The following is an 18,644-nucleotide window of genomic DNA, read 5'->3' on the forward strand; positions in this document are numbered from 1 at the left end:
ATTTTCTACTTGAGCTTGTGTAACTGCTGCCTGCAAATTGAACCTGTGAATTTGTGTTCTGATGTGAGAATCTGAAAACTTGATTAGAAACTAGTAAACACACTCAGTTTCCAGGAATTAGACTCGTAAATCAATAAATTAAACTCAGAACTAACATGCACTTCAGTTACATAAAGCAATGTTTACTTCCTGTAAAGACGTGAAACGTTAAAGCCGAGCACTGAGGGAGGTGGATGGATGTGTAACGCCGCGTTTACCTGAATTTATAGGCGATGTAAAGGGTTAACAGGCATCCCGCCAAGCCTACAGCATAGGTTTTGATTTATAGTGTATCAGATTTCATCCACTGATGAAATCCACATACACAATGCTGGGAGCATGTGCTGTTTGTGATCATGCTGAGCCATGCTTTAAATTCCTTACAGTAACTGTGTTTACATTCCTTCAATTGTGTGATACAGAGCAAAGGTGAGCTACATGCACTGGAACTGCATCAAAGTAACTTGAAATGTTATTTCATTTCTTTCATGTTGTGTTTTTTTACAAAGTTAAAACTCCACTAGCATCAGAAACATGTCAAGGAAAACATTAGCGGCCAATCACATCAATGCATCATCTTCAGTGCTGTAGCCTCTGCTAGGGTAGTTTTCCAGAGTTTTATACATCAGTTTGAGTATTTCAAACCTTTTAGTGCAGGATTTTGGTGAATGATAAACCTTTAAACATTGGAATCTGTAACTCAAACTGGAATTTCTGAATTGTATTTGAAACCCATTGGTGTCCCTAACAACCCGTCTCCATCACCAGAACTCTTAGCACTGACTTAAGACAGAGCTGTTGTCAGTCTGAATTGTTGCTAATCCAGTTTACCTTGCTGAGATATTAGTTTTGTATCTTACCAGATCAATTAATCTTCCTATTCTTTTCCTTTTGACTTTTCATTTCAGGTGTCACCACAGCGAATCATCTGCTTCCATCTAACACCCCAGATAGCAAACTATGGGTGAATCAATGTTGAATCTATGTTGAGACCTAACGTCGAAATTATACAGAAAGCGCAAGGTTGATAAAATGTTGAGTCAACGTTTGCTTACATAGATTACATGTTTGCAAACATAGATTCAACATTAATTAAACATTGACCTGTCAAACATTTTAATTAAACCAAAATACAATGTAGATTCAATGGTATCTTTTAAACACAAACTTCAATGTTGACAAAATGTTGTTGAATCAACGTTGATCCAACCATCAATCTTCAACTGTAACCACAATTCAACCTTCTTAACCCTAATTCAACATTGATTTAACATCTTTTGCTATCTGGGTAAAGTGTGATTTATGGTTGAAAAGCAAACGTTGACTCAACATTTTATCAACCTTGCACTTTCTGTATAATTTCGACGTTAGGTCTCAACATAGATTCAACATTGATTCACCCATAGTTTGCTATCTGGGACTATCCCCTCCTCTCACACCAACTAACCTCATATCCTCTTTCACTACATCTATTATCAGATCAACAAGTGATGCTTTTTAAAAACTCTAACTGCCACAGTAGATTTTCCCAAACTGAAACCATTTCATATTTGATCATCTAATTAAAATACAGCATGTTTATCTGTTTTTAGATGCTACAAAATTAAAGGGAGGTAATACTATATTCAAAGCAGTTGCCAAAAGTACACTTTATGCAGGATTTGTATGAGCTATGATCTATCCAGCACAGTATCATAAGCAACAACAAATCTGACGTTACAATGGATGCAGAAGCTCCAGCACATCATATCATGGCACAAACACCAGGCTGAACACTGAAAAATATACAGCTGCAGCTAGCATGTGGTTGTAACACAGAGAATTATTGAAAATGTGTTTTTTTTCAATGTTTTACAGGGTTTACATCTAAAGTAAACAACCAACCAGGCTGTGGCAAAAAAAAAAGCACTCTAAAACTACAACATCACCATCATGTAACAAGTGAAACTTTGCCTTTTCACTACAGACCACCTACATCCCCCTGCAGTCGCCTGCCCTGACCACAAACAACAGGTGAGGGCTTGTTGCAACCGCTGGAAGCGTGTGAACTTGGACTAACACTGACACCGGCTTTGACTGCGTGACCACCACCGGCCGACGGTATGCGAGGAATTCACTCCATCACCCGCCGACCGACAGATGACCTCAGGGCGACCTCTGCGACAGGTGAACTCAGCTCAAACCTTCGCCTTGCCTTCAGTTCCCAGTCGCTGAGAAACATAGCTAATAAGTAAAAATGACCGCTGTGTATGATCTCTAATATCTGATAACTATCAAACTGACCTGAATTACACACTCCAAGTACACATTCCAAACACATTCACTGCAGCCAGCAATTTAGTTTTTAACTAAATGACAGATTTTTCAACATACTGTGAAAAATTCTTACATTCAAACAAAAACACAAAGAAGGAGCAAACTACATTAGCAGTTTTAGATTAAAAGAAGAGCACATAAGGATGAGAGCTCAGTGTCTGGCTTCAGATTGATACTCTACACCTATTTTTTTAGGTTAAACTGTTTAATTTCAGAGTTGGTCATGGCAGCGCGGTCGATAAATCATGGCTGTATCATCGTTTTGAGGCGTCACGCATGTGAAGTGAAATTGATGGAGTTAGTCACAGGCTGTAAAGTGTGAGTGTCAGACCGGTCAGGCAGATAAAGTGGATTGACAGAGACAGAGTTTTTATAATTTGAACACCCAGGGTATCCGGATGCAAAGCTCGCGAATGGATGCTGGTAACTGATTGGCTGGTAACTGATTGGCTGGCGGGTCTGTCACTCACCGAAGGGCAGCTGGTGATTGGTACGCACTGTTTGGGCCGACACTCTATGTTGCCTTTAACACAGGCGCAGAGAGTGCAGTTCACAGACGACCACATGTCTCCTTCCTAGAAAACACACAGCAGGGTCAGAACACATCCATCCAGGTATATAGACACCATCATTCACTCATTCATTCCTTCTACATCCAACCCTCCATCCATTAATTTGTTAATTCACCTGTCTATCCATTCATCCAGCGATCTATCTATCCATCCTCCATCAGGTCATTCACCAATCATCTGCTGAATCTGTCCATCCATTCAATAATCTGTTTATTCATGTGTCCATTATTCATTCATCGATCTATTTATATATTTCTTCATGCAGCCATCATTTATCCCCTTCTTTGTTGTGTAATGTACATCCATCCATCCATCCGTCCTGCTTTCTCACCCTGTAGATCTTGTTCCGCACTCTGCAGTATTTAACTTCCTCCACTTTCACATAGGACAGACACTCATCACAGCACTGGTTGCCCTGGCAACTTCCCGGCCGTGAGCACCGTTTCTTGCACACCACCGTGGAATCCTGGAAGGAAGAAGAGCATGGCCGAAACAAATTAGATTGAAGAATCTCTATAAAGGAATGGTGGAATAAATAGTTTGGTATCCAAGCGGGTACCTTGCAGGTGCAGGTGGTGCAGTTGTCATGTATGAAGCAGGTACCATTCTCATAGACCTCACTGTGGAACAGACAGCTTCCTAAAGACAGATCAAACACCTTCCTCTGACCTGGAGGAGGGGAGACATGGTCACAAATAAGAAACAGACAGGTACAAAAATCAGAAATGTTTTGATTGTATTTAACTACAGTTGAATTTTAAAGTTTTGCCTTTCAACAGAACATTCATATATTATATGGAAAATTCGAAGTGATGCAAATCAATACAAGGTCAGCAAAAAGAGATGATTCTTTCATGATTAGGAATTAGCCTGGAGTTACAATGCCTTTTAACATTCATTACATTTTTGCCAGTGTTCTTCCCAGGTGCCACAGAAAATTTTTATGTGAAATATTCCAATAGAGACTTTACATCGCTGTGCACTGAGGCGACAGATGAGAGGAATGATTGCTGGACTTTTTACCGAGACATCTGGGACAGCACTGTCCAGGAGGGGTGTGGCTGAGGTGGTTGGGGCAGGAAAGGACAGGACACACCTCCCTCATGCAGAGAGTCCGCCCTCCCTGGAACAAAATATCCAACTTAATAACCAACACGCATTCAACATTTTGATCTCCAGCAAATTCCCCTTGTGTTCAAGTGATAAAATAATGCTTGCATGTTTTACATTCACTTTATTTTCCTCATTATCCAAGTTTGACATGTTTTGTTTGATTGCATAGTTAATATTTGGTTGTTCGTTATCAACACCAAAAGAAAAAAATGGGAAAAGAGGACATCCCTGATTTTATATCAACAAAACATTACACAAATTTGTATGATTTTTCTGGTATGTGCAGAAAAAAAACATTTTAATTAGTTTCAGACCTTAAGACAGAATAGGAAATAACAGATCAATAAAGAGATTTCTGCACATTTGTAAATCAGTTAACTCAGTAAATCAGCAGGGTAAACTATGACAGCTCTGTATGTGTGTGTATTTGTTAAAAAGCCTACAGGGTGCCCCAACTAGGTGTCAGCACATTAATGCTGTAATGTGTTTATGGACGTACCTGTAGGGTTTGTTTGTCTAACGGGAGTAGGGGGGAGGAATACGGGAGGAAATGAGGATGTTGTTCCAACCCAAAAATTTGTGACTCCCAGGAGACTCCAGAACTAACTACTTTGTAGGACAGAGTTCCCGCTCAAAGGTGAGAATGTAACTAGTGTGTGTGGACTCACAGTGCAGGTACACTTTATGCAGGGTTTGCCTTCTGGACTGAACTCCTCCTTCTCTTTATACAGACGACCCTCGAAGATACAGCCTGCAGGGAGAGATGTCGCAAGCAACAAATTACAGTTTAGTTCACCTACATTTACATTTTTTGAATGAAACATCTGTAACCTCACATAAAGCTCTTATTGAGGGCAGTCTGAAAGTGAAGGCAGCATTTTGTTCCACACAAATCCAGTGTTGGCAAATAAGACTTTCGCTTCTCATAAAAGCTTTATAATAGAATCACAAAACCTCCTAAAAGCAGAAGAAGCCAACATACAAGTGTGTGTGTTTTTTTTTTAAAGAATACAACCTGATTTCTATCAATACGTAAAATGTTTTGAGGAAATAAAAAGTCATGTTCTTCTAAACCTTGCTTTCTTCATCAAACTATTAAAGTTGTATCATTCTGCCACTATAATACTATTCCTCATGCTTCATTCAAACAAACAGTACCTGACAATGACACAGAGAGCTAAAAAAAATCATAATATTTTGGCAGATTGAACAGTACGTCAAGGTCCAAGGAGCTGCTCATAAACATAAGATTAAACCTAAATTGAAAGCAATTTTTTTTTTAACAAAGAGGGTCAGACTGATCAGATCTAGCAGCAAATGACACTCTGTACTTTTCTTCACTTCAAACAGGTGAGGTGTCACACACAGAGTCACAGTGTATAAGCGATGATATATTACAGCAGTCCTCAATTTTAGGTCCATCACAGGTGTCAGGATATGATTTTACTGTAAGAGTCTGATCTAAAGTCAAGCTATTTTTCTGTCATATCAAGTTATTTTTTGGCAATTTTATGATTTTGTGGTTTCATAGTCTCACAGGAAGATATTTGCAGTTGTGTAATCCCTGTCCATATTTATTTACAGAACTTAACCTTACTAATCATTGAGGTAATTATCAAAACCATGTAGCTCATTGGATCAACTTGTCTATCCATTAACGCGACTACATTCAGTGCAGACTTTGCTGAAAGTGATACGTAAATGGTTGAACTTAATATGTTCACTTAGTATGTACCAGGATGTCCATTCAAAAAAGCCGCGAACATGTTAAAATGGTGTCAGATTAACATCAAGGAATGAATCTAAAAGGGGCTTCAGTTTTCTATTTGATTTTCCTAAGTAGGTGGGTTTTCCAGCAGTGGAGTTCGTCTTATTTTACTTCTTGTACTACATACATATACTACAAAGGCAGACAACTAACAAGGACTGATAGCGTCAGCTAATTCCAAATCCCCCCCATTTCACTGTAATCATTAACAGCTGTCAGTACTTTTTTCTTACTTTTGAAAGACTAATATTTTCCTGATCAACTATAGGAACCCTGATGCTTAATAACAGTTGACAAATTTCCAGAGAGTTTACACACAGAGACGTTAAAGTTTGTACTCACTGGGGCAGGTGGGGCAGCACTTCTTTGGGTGGATTTTGGGATTCTTGCAGTGGACGACGCACTGCACCTCCGCCTCAGTGATGACACCTTCCTGTCAAAACCCCAAGGGGACATTATTACTTCGGTTTGTGCTTCTTTTAAGCAGATAAATACGACTTTCATGCTCCTCATTCCTACTACTCTTCTTTCTCTCCGACTTTCCTTCCTTTCCATGTTGTTTTATTCCACATTCCCCTCCTTTTCTTCCCTTCTCCTTGTCGTTCATTCAAGCCTCCTTCCATCCTTTCACCTCTAATAACTTTGTTCTTCTCATCCATCCTTTCATCCCTCACTCGTCCATGTATCTCTGCCTTCCTCTAACAACAGCGTGACCGTGTTTTTCAGATCAGAGGTCAGAGGTTTCAGCATGACGTCTGAGCTGAAACAACACCGTCTGCTCGCTTCACCTCTCAGTGTAGCCAGGTCAGACACACACACACACACAAACACACGCGTACCTGACAGCGTCTAGTTATGCAGGGTTTGGTGGAGCTGGTCCAGGACTCTGAGCTGTTGTAGGATCGTCCATCGAGCATGCAACCTGAGAAAGGGGAAGAGAAAGACAGTTAAACAATGCAGTGAAATTAGTTTTCTTGGCAGAACAAAAACCTTTTGATGAACTCCGCTCCTCTACCTGTGTTTCTAGAGAAGAAATTGGGGTCTAAATTATGAGGATGTTGCATTTTCAGCAGAGTCTATACAAACTCTGCATTTTTAAAAGCCTGCGACTGCAAACAAATTGTTTTTCTTGAGCAACTGAAGTATAATCATGCTTTGTTGCCAGTTATTAAAGGCTAACATTCAAAGACCATTTCACACCTGAATGTTTTTAATACACTATTGGTTTAATTTCCTGAATTACCTGGGAGTTTTGTTGAATCACATTCTACTGGAAGAACTTTTACATTTGGGAAACTCTTGGGAAATATAATATTTAGCATTTTATACAACTACTTGTATGTTTTTTAATGATTCGTGCCAATTGACAAGCTAAAAACAATGTTTCAAAAGAAAATGCGAGAGAAAAGTGCTCAGCAAATTTATGACAACAGCACTGGAAAACGATGTCTTTTCATGTGTTTAGAACATTTGGAGGGTAATAAATTGTGGTCTAAGTTTGTTCAAAGTTGACGCAATTGATTAAAAACATCTGGTACAGAAGCTTTAGGTGACTTTCCACATAATTTTTGTCTCACTGAGACATTTGAAATCCTAATACTTACCTGAAGATTTAACACCTGATAATTCAGGACTTGTAGCAACAGGATTGTGTGTGGCTTGCAAGACGGTCTTGTGTTTGTCAGATATTGAAGCTGCAAATTAAGTCCTTGTTTCGATGAATCAAATCAAACTCAAAGGCTGCAAAACTGGAAGGAATCATATCTGATTCCATGATGTGGATGTCCAAAGCTGTGAAATATGATTATTTTATAAATTTCCAAACTCTGTATGGACAAGTGCAATATACGTAGATACAATCTGTGCAATATTAATGCATCTTTATTAGTATTTGTACTCATGAAAGAATCTGTGCAATATGTGTGACGTACAAGATGTTTGCACTTTTTAAACTTATTTTTTCAAGCCACTTTATATTGTATTATTTACAATGTGTCAATACTGCACTGTTTCATTCTCATTTCTCATCCCTGTACATATTGTAAATATTATGACTAATTTATTATTATTTTATTGCTACATAAGCTGCTGTAACAATGTGAATTTCCCCTGGCGTGGGGAGAAATAAAGGACTGTTTTATTCTTAATGTTTTTTCATCTAGAGGAATGTAGACAATCTGAACCAGTATTTATGTATATTTATTATCTGTCAAATCTTTGCTGTCCCCCTCCTCCTGTAACAATGCAAATTTCCCTACTCTGGAATTAATAAAGTCTTGCGGTGTCATAAACCCTTTTTCCACATACATTTGACAAAATTCGGTGATAGAAATCAGCTCTAATCTTCACCTCATTCTCTCATATAGAGACACTTCTAGAAAAACTCGTTGGGATGTAGCAGCTGTTCAGTAACTCACACCCACCGAGCTGTCAACCGCCGTCCACTCCACGCTAAATGAATAGCCTATTCATTTCATCCCATTTACAGTAAGTGGTCTCAGATCAATGTTTAACTTTCCATACAATGAAACTTGATCACAGCCATTGATCTACTTTCCTCTGTGTAAACCAAACCCTCTGATGCTGGATCACTGCTGCAGGAGGACATAGGGTATTTTAGAAAAAAAAAGATCAGATTAGATAGCAAGAGAACCTACAGAGACTCATATCCTGCTCATACACTCACTGATGCAGACTAATATGACAACGCATCATCTTTCTTCTAGTTGGTTGAAGGTCTCTGCCCAGCGAGGGATATATTGAAAATGTGTGTAGGTCCAGAGAAAAAGAAAAATACAGTTTTATGTCAGTATTGTGTGTTCAAAAGTATCTGAAAGGATTCTGGGAGTATCGCTGGTCTATTCTGCTCTTAACACTAGTTGTGCAAAACAAAAAAGCACTTTCCAAAGACTTTTGGGGTTGTTCATGCCTTTAGAAAGTAGATATTTTAACCCCTGGACCAACAGAGCACTTAACGAGGAGATAGAGGAAAGTCTCACTCAAGGAAAATATATAAAGGCGATAAAAACTATTTTCTCATCAAGCTTCTTACTACAAGTGATAGGGTCTTGTATGCCTTTTTCTCATTTGTTTTAAATGGGAGGGCTCTTACAAAAAGACAACGCTACATACTTCTCCAAATCAACCAGGATGTAACATTGTTGAAACAAAAATCTGGGGTTGTTTGCTCAGATCAGGAGAAGCAGAGTAGCATGCTTTTTTGTTCTTATTCCAACAAAAAATACTTACTTTTGTAGATTTATAGGTGCTCAATATCTCAAGATGCATTACATCTTGATATTGAGGAAAAATCACTGAATACAGACTTTTTTTAAAAAAAAAAAGTTAGATGCTCAGATTATGCCATTTTTCAAAAATAAGTGTATTATGCCATTTTGAATGACCCTCTGCTACACTGCTGCAAATATAAAGTGGTTAATTAAGCCACTTTAAGAGTAAACTGCTTCCAATAAACTGATGCAATGTGGCTGAGATTTTCTTTAACTGTGTGTATGATTTCATAAAAGTGAGAAAACAGCAATATGACATGCAGGAGTTGCTGCGTTTTCCAAAGCAAAGACACTAAGGGGTCCTAAAGTTGGTCACGGCAACCAAAAGTCAACCACACAATAGAAAACTAACACTGGCTGCCGTGGGGCTTTCCCTGTCCTAGCTGAGCATGTTCCACCTCTCTTAACGAAGTGCTGCATCGTAAAACGGCGAACCGCAAACAAAAGAACCGCGCCCCTTATAGAGAGCTCAGAGTTGTGTTGGTGTGTGTTTTAATAATTCCGTAGAGCTACATGGCTTTGTGAGCACAGAAAGAGCGATAACATCCTCCAAAGTGAAGACTATTTTGGGGCGCTTCACTGTTTGGTTTATTCATGGTTTGAGGGTAGAACCCAATACAAAAGTGACCTAAGATACAGTAACACAATCTAAAAGACATCTACAGACAAATCTATATGTTGCTATATGAAAAAAAAATTTCTTTAAAATGAACTACAGTCTAAAGAGAGTGACTTTTGCTTCCTTTTTTGCTGATTTTGGTTTCTAATCTTCCTTCATTAAGAACTCATGCTTTCCAAGTGATGTAATCTATCACAGTGAATATGAAGCTAGCTATTACTGAGACTTCTAAAAGCAGCACTTGACCTAAATTATCATCTTCACTGAGCAAAAGTGAAGTAAACTTGAGGTCCCCAGTTTCTAGAGCCTGATAACTGATTTGAATGCACTGCAGAAATAAACGGAACCAAATGACAACCTGAAGACTTTTTATAAAATTACTGAAATTGTTCTATAAGGATGAAAATGAGGTCCCGCTTGATTGACAGAGGTCTCAGCCTATCATAAGCAGCCACAGTAGTTAGTCACTGAATGTCCAAATGGATGATGCCCAATTCAAATCAGAGTTTCGATAAAGGAGCAACGAATACAATGAAATTAAGGCTTTGAATCGAATAAGCTGCATACATTTATGGTTTTCATGGTGTTCAGTTAAAGTTAGATTTGGATTATTCCCACATGTTGCAGGCTGATTTAACCTGCAGACACGTTTCCATTGAATTGCAAATATTAGGGAGATGCAGGAGCACCTATATATATGAAAAATAGACAAAAGATATCAAGATAAATGGATTTCTGCATTGTTATTGCCATAAACATGCCCAATAAGTGTTATCTGTTCTGGATTTAGCTTAAGAGTGGACAGTTTTACAAGGACAATGCTAATTGTAAAGTTGCTCATGAGGATTTAGGGTTAACCTCACATGTGTAACGGTGCCTAAAACCTGCCGCAGACAAGGAAGTAGATGAGGATCTGAGAGATTAAGGTATAGTGAGGAGTTTCTAGCTCATAAAAGCAGCTGTATGTCTGTGGCCTATAAACCCAACGGTGAACCCCTTCAGCAGCCACACTGTCTCCACACACTGCTGTTGTGTGTATGTGCCTGCACGTGAGATAAATACTATAGCTTTACTCCCACAGGTCATATTTAGGCCTGGCTGTTTAGATACAGTGCGTTAAAGTGGTTCCCAAAGGGTCTGTGTGTGTTGAGAGACTCTGGTTAGCATCTCTTTGTTTCTGTGCCATTACGGTCTCCCATTAGTGTAGTGCAGCTGCAGGTACAATAAACCTATCATTATCACTGCTGCTATATTATAACACTATGATCAAACTAGATTTACCGCCTCATCATTGTCTGCCTCCACCAAAAAAAAAAAAAGTCAATTTGCAGTTTATGTATGTCCAGACTGGTGTATGTCGGGAAGACTTTGAAGCGTGGAGGTTCATTGAGAGAAACAAAAAACAGACTTAAATCACTTGCATGTGCTTATACACTTTGGAACCTAAAGCTGAATTCATGACAGTAGACAGATGTTGCAACAATAGGTCACAAATTCATGGATACTTCACACACATCTTTAATACACAACAACGTCTACAGTGAAGTTGGCACTTTTGGATGCTAAATGTCATTACGTCATCATTTTTATCCAATTAAATATTTGTGCAACATTTTGTCATATGACTCTTGAGTTATAGGCAAAAATGTGTTTTGTGAGGCCACAGTGACCTCAGTTTATTGTCCCTAAGATGCCGCGTTTATGAAAATGGGACAGACCCAGAATCATAAATGCCTCCATCCACAGCTGCCACCAGTGCAGAGCCATAAAATCAAACCAGCACAGGCGTCCAGTATCCTGGCTCTGTCCTTCTGTCCACCTGTCTGTCTTACCTTTACACCTCTCGCAGCAGGCTCCGGTCTGTTTCACCACCAGAGCACAGTCTTCAGAGACCAGTGGACATTTCTCCTGTTTACAGTCTGCTTTTCCATCCTGCAGGAGTGACAGAAATAAGAAGAGAGAGTTCATCTGTAAGTGTCATTTTTTTCTATAATTTGCAAAATCTACCTATTTTTTTCTGTACTTCTAGTTCATTTTTTTGTCATCTTTTTTATCTGCATGTCACTTCCCCCTGTAAAAACGGAAAAATTATCCAATCTTAAAGTGCTTACAAATTCAAAAATTAATCAAGCACAACAAGGGAACTTATATTTTTGTTTAAGATTCAGGTTATGTATAAGTTCACATGAAAAAAAGAGAGTGAATAGATTTTAGTCAAATCCAGATGTCATCGGGACATTGGAGTTTTCCTAAAAGCCCCAAAATATCTGCTTTAGCACATCAGTCGAAGCCTGCAAGATAATCAGCCTCAGATTTATTGAATCTCAAGTCAATCAGCTTCTCACACAACCAACTCTGCAATCATATAAGTATCTTGACTGGTGATGTGAACACAGTGAAACACACTATCAAAAATCTCATGAAGAGGAAGAAACCAAAAATGTATCTAGCCTGCCAACACTTTTGGTGTGACTTTTTTTTTTTTTTTAAAGGGAAGAGAAACTCCAAATGCAGGACACAGGGGGCAGGTAGGAGTCCAAATCTTAACTATCAAACTTGTGGTCAGAGTAGTGAAGACAGTCGATGAGGCAAACAATAGAAACATCAAGCAGGTGAGAGGGCACAAACCAGAACTAGACAAAAAAAATAATCCAAGAACACAGGATTTAAGTGGTGTTAACCGGATGGCATGGCATGTCGCTGCAGGATGCTGTGGTAGACACGCTGGGTCAGTGTGACTCTAATTTTGAATGAATCCCAACAGTGTTATTCTTTAAGCAGAATAAAAGTCTGAGGTCACACTAATCGTCAAACACAAAGTACTAGTTAGATTAAAACTGATGACTCTTGACGAAAAGTAAAAGAGAATAAATGTCAGGGAGAACTCTTGTGATAATCCATCTAATAGTTGCTGTGATATTTCAGTCTGGGCAGGCAGATCAACATTGCCATCCATGTAGCTGCTAGCTTGGCTTAAAAATCACAAAAATTGGACTAAATGTTTTGCAGTTTATGACCACTTTTCGCCTGATATACCACCTCTGCGTGCTGCTATCAACTTCATCACAAGTTTGCAGCTTGGGTTTGGGAATGAAAAAAGTGACTCAGTCCTCACAGTGTAGCTGTGAATTTTCACACCAACTCAACAACCCTCCTGTCACCTTCGGAAACTCAGCACACTGTAGCCGTCATCACCGCTAACTGCACCGTGGGACTGGACCCGATCTGCGCTTGTTTAATTCACTCGACTTTCACACCCAGCTTTTACTGCTGATTTTATCCACATGCTTTTATTTTACACACTGTGAGGGTTTATAAAGTGGAGGCTGGCAGGTCCCGTGGCCCTGTGGCACTGCGGCAGGCGGCCCTAACGAGGACGGATCAAAGGAGGGCGAAAATAAAGCAGGGTAGTTTAATATAGCAGCAGTGCTCCAACTAAACCCCAACCACACAGAGGACAGATGATGTCATGACAGCAGAGGAGGGAGGAGAAGAACTAAGATTGAAAGACGGGACAGAGGAAGTAAAATAAGCAATACGGAAGATGGGGAAAAAGAGGAAAGAAAAGAGACAAAGGCCAAAAGAAAATTACATGTCAGGGTTGATATTCTGAAAAAAGCTGATTGGACAGTACAATAATGACTGGAGGCTGCATTAGGCTGAATAACTTTTTTTTGAGAATATTCATCCAAAATCTAACTTAACCTCCCAGTCTTAGTCAATATGTGATGTGTCCAACCACATTAGATCTTGGAGGTGTTCCACATTTTTGGGCTTTTCCACCCACAGGATTGATTGCCTGCAGCATCATTCAATCTTAACCCTGTTTACAATCCAGACCACAGAGGCATGAGTCTGTCCAAATAAACAGCACAGAAGCCACAACATGTTGTGGAACTGGCAAATGCAACAATGGACGAGTTGTTATCTGCATTTCCATCTTGAGTAACAGGTGCAGCCACAGCCCATGCAAAACATCTGTCAAAGTGAATCGATTTTAAATCTTGAGATGAACTTGTAAGCAGCTCGAAATAGGCAGTAACAATAAAAAAAACCAAAAAAACTTGGAATTGACCTGATTGGTGTGTTATACTTAATTGTTGACTTCAGTTGAAGCACCACAAATGTGAATGAAGTTGATGCAGCCTATTGGAGCATCAAGTGACACTTGATGATGTTGATCTGCATTAGTCTAAGAATGTAAAATGTCATCTGGGAGACTAAAACACACCAAGTCTTAAACAATGAATCAAAAATAAAAGGACACCTGTTTGATCGCACCGTGGGACAATGAGGAGCACAACAAGAGACTGGATGTTAATATGAAATGAAGCCACAGAAGCAACACACATATTCCAGCAGGTTTGCTGTTACAGGACAACATTAGCTTCCATTCCATTCTTTGGAGTAAATCAAATCTGTTGGTTGGTTCTTAAAACTGCACAGATTCCATCCCATTATCCATACTACCAAAATGATACAGCATGTCAAATGGAATATGTGGAAACCAGGATTTCGTCCTATATTCACAGCAGCAAGCATGAATTTCTGGCCATTCTAGCCAAAAATCCTCTGCGACAGATATATCGGCAAGATGGTCAAAGCTCAGCACATGAGCAGTATGTCTCAACTGTATGCATGCTGCATGCAACAGGACATACTTTATAAGGGCAGCTGCAGTAGTTACTAAAAGTAAAAGGAGGAAAAATGCTATTTGGAGTGCAGTAAGGGATGCATTAAGACAGCTGGATATGGTGCTGGTGCTCAGCCTACAGCTGTTTTTACTTGTGGTTATTTGCAACGTTGCAACGACAACATCAAATCAAATGGGCTAGAAAACTGGTGGAAAGCACTAATTGTGTAAAGAAGCAAACCTGGAAGCTACAAAATGTTTCTTGGCTCAAATGACAGTTTTATTCAAGTAAGTGGATGCTGTTTTGGAATGGAACATCTAGATCTTCTTAAGTAAGGCCTGAATTGTGCAAAAGTCCTCCAGATGAAATCATGTGGTTTTGCATGCATATAAACAAGAGAATGTCAGCTTTTGCATACAGTTTGCATCAATCTTTCTGAGCTATAACAACTTCTAATGAAATTACATACTACAGTGAGCTAGAGGAATTATGAGTAGCATTCCTCTATAATCAAAGGTATTTTTAATTAGCAGCCCTAACTGTCTGAAATTGCCTCGACATGTTGTCATAGGGGAGCAGACTTTAAATTCTAAAGCTCATGTGAAGAAAGCTTAAGTTATCCAGGCAATATCATTAAGTTTCTTGGCTTGAATTTAGCTTTAAATGAACGTACAGAAATTTGACTTTGAATGACACACAATATTAAGTTGATATTTGTGATGTCATGTCAGCCAAATCCATTAAAATGATGTTTGCAACTTCACCAGTTTTTTTTTGTTTTTTTTTTGTAATTGTTCATGCATTTCATTCAGTGGTGGAATAGGTTAGTTGAATCATTTCTGTGCATAGGCAATATAAAGGGAAAGGCCTGATGTCGTGCAAAATAAACGTGATCTGCACTAAATTGGCTAAAACACATTAGAACGGTAGTTTAAAGTCCCTGGCACAATTTGGTCAGAAAGTCTCCAAGGTCATGTCCTTCTCTCTCCTCCCTCTCCTGTTCTCCATTAGCTCAAAGTGGTGTTCGTACATGTGACCCCCTCCACCAGTAACCTCGTTGTCTCGGGGTCAGAGGTCACCACGGGTCACCACGCCTTATAAACACTCGACATACCACCACGGCACCAAAGCTGGTTGACTGGACGACTGTCTGTGGCAGAAAGAGACACTCCCCCAACACACACACACACACACACACACACACACACACACACACACACACACACACACACACACACACACACACACACACACACACACACACACACACACACACACACACACACACACACACTCACTTGGACAGGGATAAAGCATTGGTATGTTCATAAGAGTGTGTGCCGGACAAAGAGAACGTGAGTGTGATAATGGTTTTATGTTTGTGTGTCTGTGATATGCTACCGTATGGCGGTACAAGGAATTCCACTTAAACTAAACTACACTGAATATATTTTTCCTATAAAACCTTCTTACAAACTATGCCTTAGTTTTATTTCACAGTAGTCTGGTCTCCTGGGAATCATTAGATTTGTCTCTTTGATATTGCACGGGTTTCAGCGTAGCATTTAAAGTCTCCTGAGATGACTGAACACATTTTTTCCTTTCTTTTAGTCATGCAAAATTGGGTTGTTAAAGATGGACCGCATTCTTTTTTCTTTTCTTTTTCTGCAGGAATCTTGCTGATAGTTAATTTGCATATTTCGATAACACGTGTCAGACTTACTCTCATATCCTGCTCTTTCTTCTCATCATAGGCAAACAGAACACACTTCAATCATACAACCAAGGCTATGTATGAACACTGGATTTTGGATGAGTAAAGTTTCCATTTTTCAGTGACATAAAAGCTGAATCTGAAAAATATCTGACTGTCATCGAAGGAAAAAAAAGTGGAACCAAAGTGTACTGATGGCATTTTTAAAATCAATTACTTTAACTCACTCATTTGCTAACGTGATTAGTGAAGGTTATGGTCAACTTCAGTAAGAGTATTAAAGAAAAACACGCACGTTGTCTCAGAGTACAAAAGGCCTACATCCAACCAAAGCAAATGTTTTATGTAGGAATGATGTTAGACATATCTAACTCAAATTGTTCAACTAAAGATAGTATTTAAAAAAATCATGACAGCCTTTACTGTCTGATGCTTTTTTTTTTTTTTTTTTTTTTTTAGCATTTTACTGACCTGAAGCATTTATTGATGTTAACTAATGTTATTTGCTGCTCATCACATTATTGGACAGTGAAAACAACCTCATGGTGGCAGTTTTAATTATTGTTTTAAGTCCAAATTGTTGATTAAATGATTGACAGAGAATTAAACATCGTGCATCTCAGTTTTTAACGGGTTTATTGCCATTAAATGATCTTTTCTCTGACTTGAATGGATAAAAATTTCTCATCTGTGAGCCAGTAGAGTTGTTCTGCCACTAGGAGGCGACAATGTTCACTGCTTCTCACCAGCTTTAATTCTTCAGTCTTCTTTATCATCAACTCACATCCATCATCTGCTCTTCATGTGTCTCCTATCATTTCTCCCGCTCTCTTTCTTTTTACCTTTCCAGCCTCCAGCTCAAAATTCACAACCTGCACTGTCCTAAACATCACCACCATCCACTGGACTGCGCGGAACAGAGAGATCAGGTTGTGTCAGCACAGAACAGCTAAAGGCCCACTTAAGCCCTTGGATTCTCGCTTCTCCCAACCTTTCAGGCCTAAACGCCCCTTTGCCACTGTGACCTTTCATCTTTCACCCTTCCTCCAAAACATACAGGTCGTGACCCCCTACCGGAGAGCAGGAGCCACGGTAGCTTAGGGACGAGATGGGCGGAGAAAGACGCAGATGAGAAGTGGTTTCCAAAACTGCTTCCACAACTTGCCTTTGCTGACATGAGGTAGCAGAACATGACAGAGATGCTTCTAGGTTTATTTTCCTGAAAGCAAAGTCACAAGTAGTTCAAGGCGGGTGGCATGACGGTGAGGTGTCCTGAATGTCTTTGAGCAAGATGTCGTCTTACCGATCAAACAAAAAGAAAAAGAAAAAACACCTCAACTCCTTAATCTCGAGTGTTGCACTTTAATTTCCATTTAAGTAGCTGCTGTATAAAGTGAATGGTGTAGTCAAACACAAGACTTTTACTCGCTGCACCATTCCATCACTGCTTTGTGCGTCATATTTCTTATCTCAGTTAGCATTTTAAAAAAACTTATACAGGTTTGACCACACAGTGTTATTTTAGAAATCCTGTAAACACTCTTGTACTACAGTGGCCTTAAAAATAATTATACACAGTCATGGATTCACAATTGTGAAGAAAAATCCAAAGCGGGACCTGCAAAATGACATTTTCGTTTTGTAAGATGTTTCTGATATCAGTAAGGAAAAAGCATTAAAAGCCTCAAGAAATGAACAGAAGGTCTTTGTGTTACTTGTTTTGTTTAGCCAACAGTTTAAAGTAAAGAATGTTTGATTTACAATTATGTAAATCTGAGAAAAGTAACAAATTCTCACACTGGATAAAATAGAAGCTGTAAATAATTTGCATTTGTCTTTGATACATTATAAAAATGTATTTTCTCTTTGCAGATGCATATTGTGTTCATCATCTGATGAATTAATCTTGTCGTTTAGAAGTGGGTTTGTGTTTCTCTCATGAAGACCGTCCTGGCATCAGAGCCACAATAACACTGAAAATATTGGATTCTATTCCAAAGCTCCTTTAACTGAAGCTTTTCATTGTATCTGTTGGACTTTGATATTGGAATTTTGACTCTGATAGTTTGCTTCTCCTTAGCTCTCTTCCATTGACTCTTTTCTGTCTCCTGCCTCTCTGATCACCTTTCATGTCTTGTCACTACCTCAATTCACCATCTTCCTTTATTTTAAAGCACAGCTGAAATGTGGCATCATTGCTTATTTTAAATGTTATATTTAAATATGCAGTAGGAAATGAACTAAACTGCAACATAACAGAGTTGGTGTTGGTTCAGCAGTATCAGGTGGTTGTCAGGTAAAACCTCGCCCCTCCTGTATTGATCAGCTCCTGTTTGAGTGGAGACACTGACAGAAAATCACCTTTGACCTTCCTCTGAGATCGATCACAGCTACTGACTGTAAAACTCCTCACCCACAATCTCTACACGCAACTCAACTGGAATGTTTGTTTGATCAATTAAGGGGCCGCTGCAACTTCTGACCTCTGACTTCCTGAATGTTGGCACTTATAATGTTAGAGGAAAGAAGTAGAGGCTTCTTCTGCTATAAAACTCAATATATAAGATGAGCCAAGCCAA

At 39.1% G+C, this 18,644-nt stretch overlaps 1 protein-coding gene across 4 annotated transcripts in view; it reads right to left on the reverse strand.

Annotated features, from left to right (window-relative positions):
• Positions 1–18,644, reverse strand: part of bmper (BMP binding endothelial regulator) — a 42,983-nt gene that overhangs the window by 7,614 nt on the left and 16,725 nt on the right. For 3 of the 4 annotated variants that reach the window (XM_051956348.1, XM_051956350.1, XM_022206926.2), the window contains 8 exons: positions 11,550–11,649; positions 6,648–6,730; positions 6,151–6,241; positions 4,709–4,791; positions 3,951–4,050; positions 3,487–3,596; positions 3,259–3,393; positions 2,826–2,930 (listed from right to left, as the gene is read on the reverse strand). In XM_051956348.1, the coding sequence (XP_051812308.1) occupies positions 2,826–2,930; positions 3,259–3,393; positions 3,487–3,596; positions 3,951–4,050; positions 4,709–4,791; positions 6,151–6,241; positions 6,648–6,725 (702 nt within the window). In that variant the 5' untranslated portion in view covers positions 6,726–6,730; positions 11,550–11,649. The remainder of the gene's footprint in view (positions 1–2,825; positions 2,931–3,258; positions 3,394–3,486; positions 3,597–3,950; positions 4,051–4,708; positions 4,792–6,150; positions 6,242–6,647; positions 6,731–11,549; positions 11,650–18,644) is intronic. The other variant, XM_051956347.1, reaches the window with a different exon arrangement.

Source organism: Acanthochromis polyacanthus, chromosome 12 (genome assembly GCF_021347895.1).
Source record: "Acanthochromis polyacanthus isolate Apoly-LR-REF ecotype Palm Island chromosome 12, KAUST_Apoly_ChrSc, whole genome shotgun sequence".
Classification (NCBI taxonomy): Eukaryota; Metazoa; Chordata; class Actinopteri; family Pomacentridae; genus Acanthochromis; species Acanthochromis polyacanthus.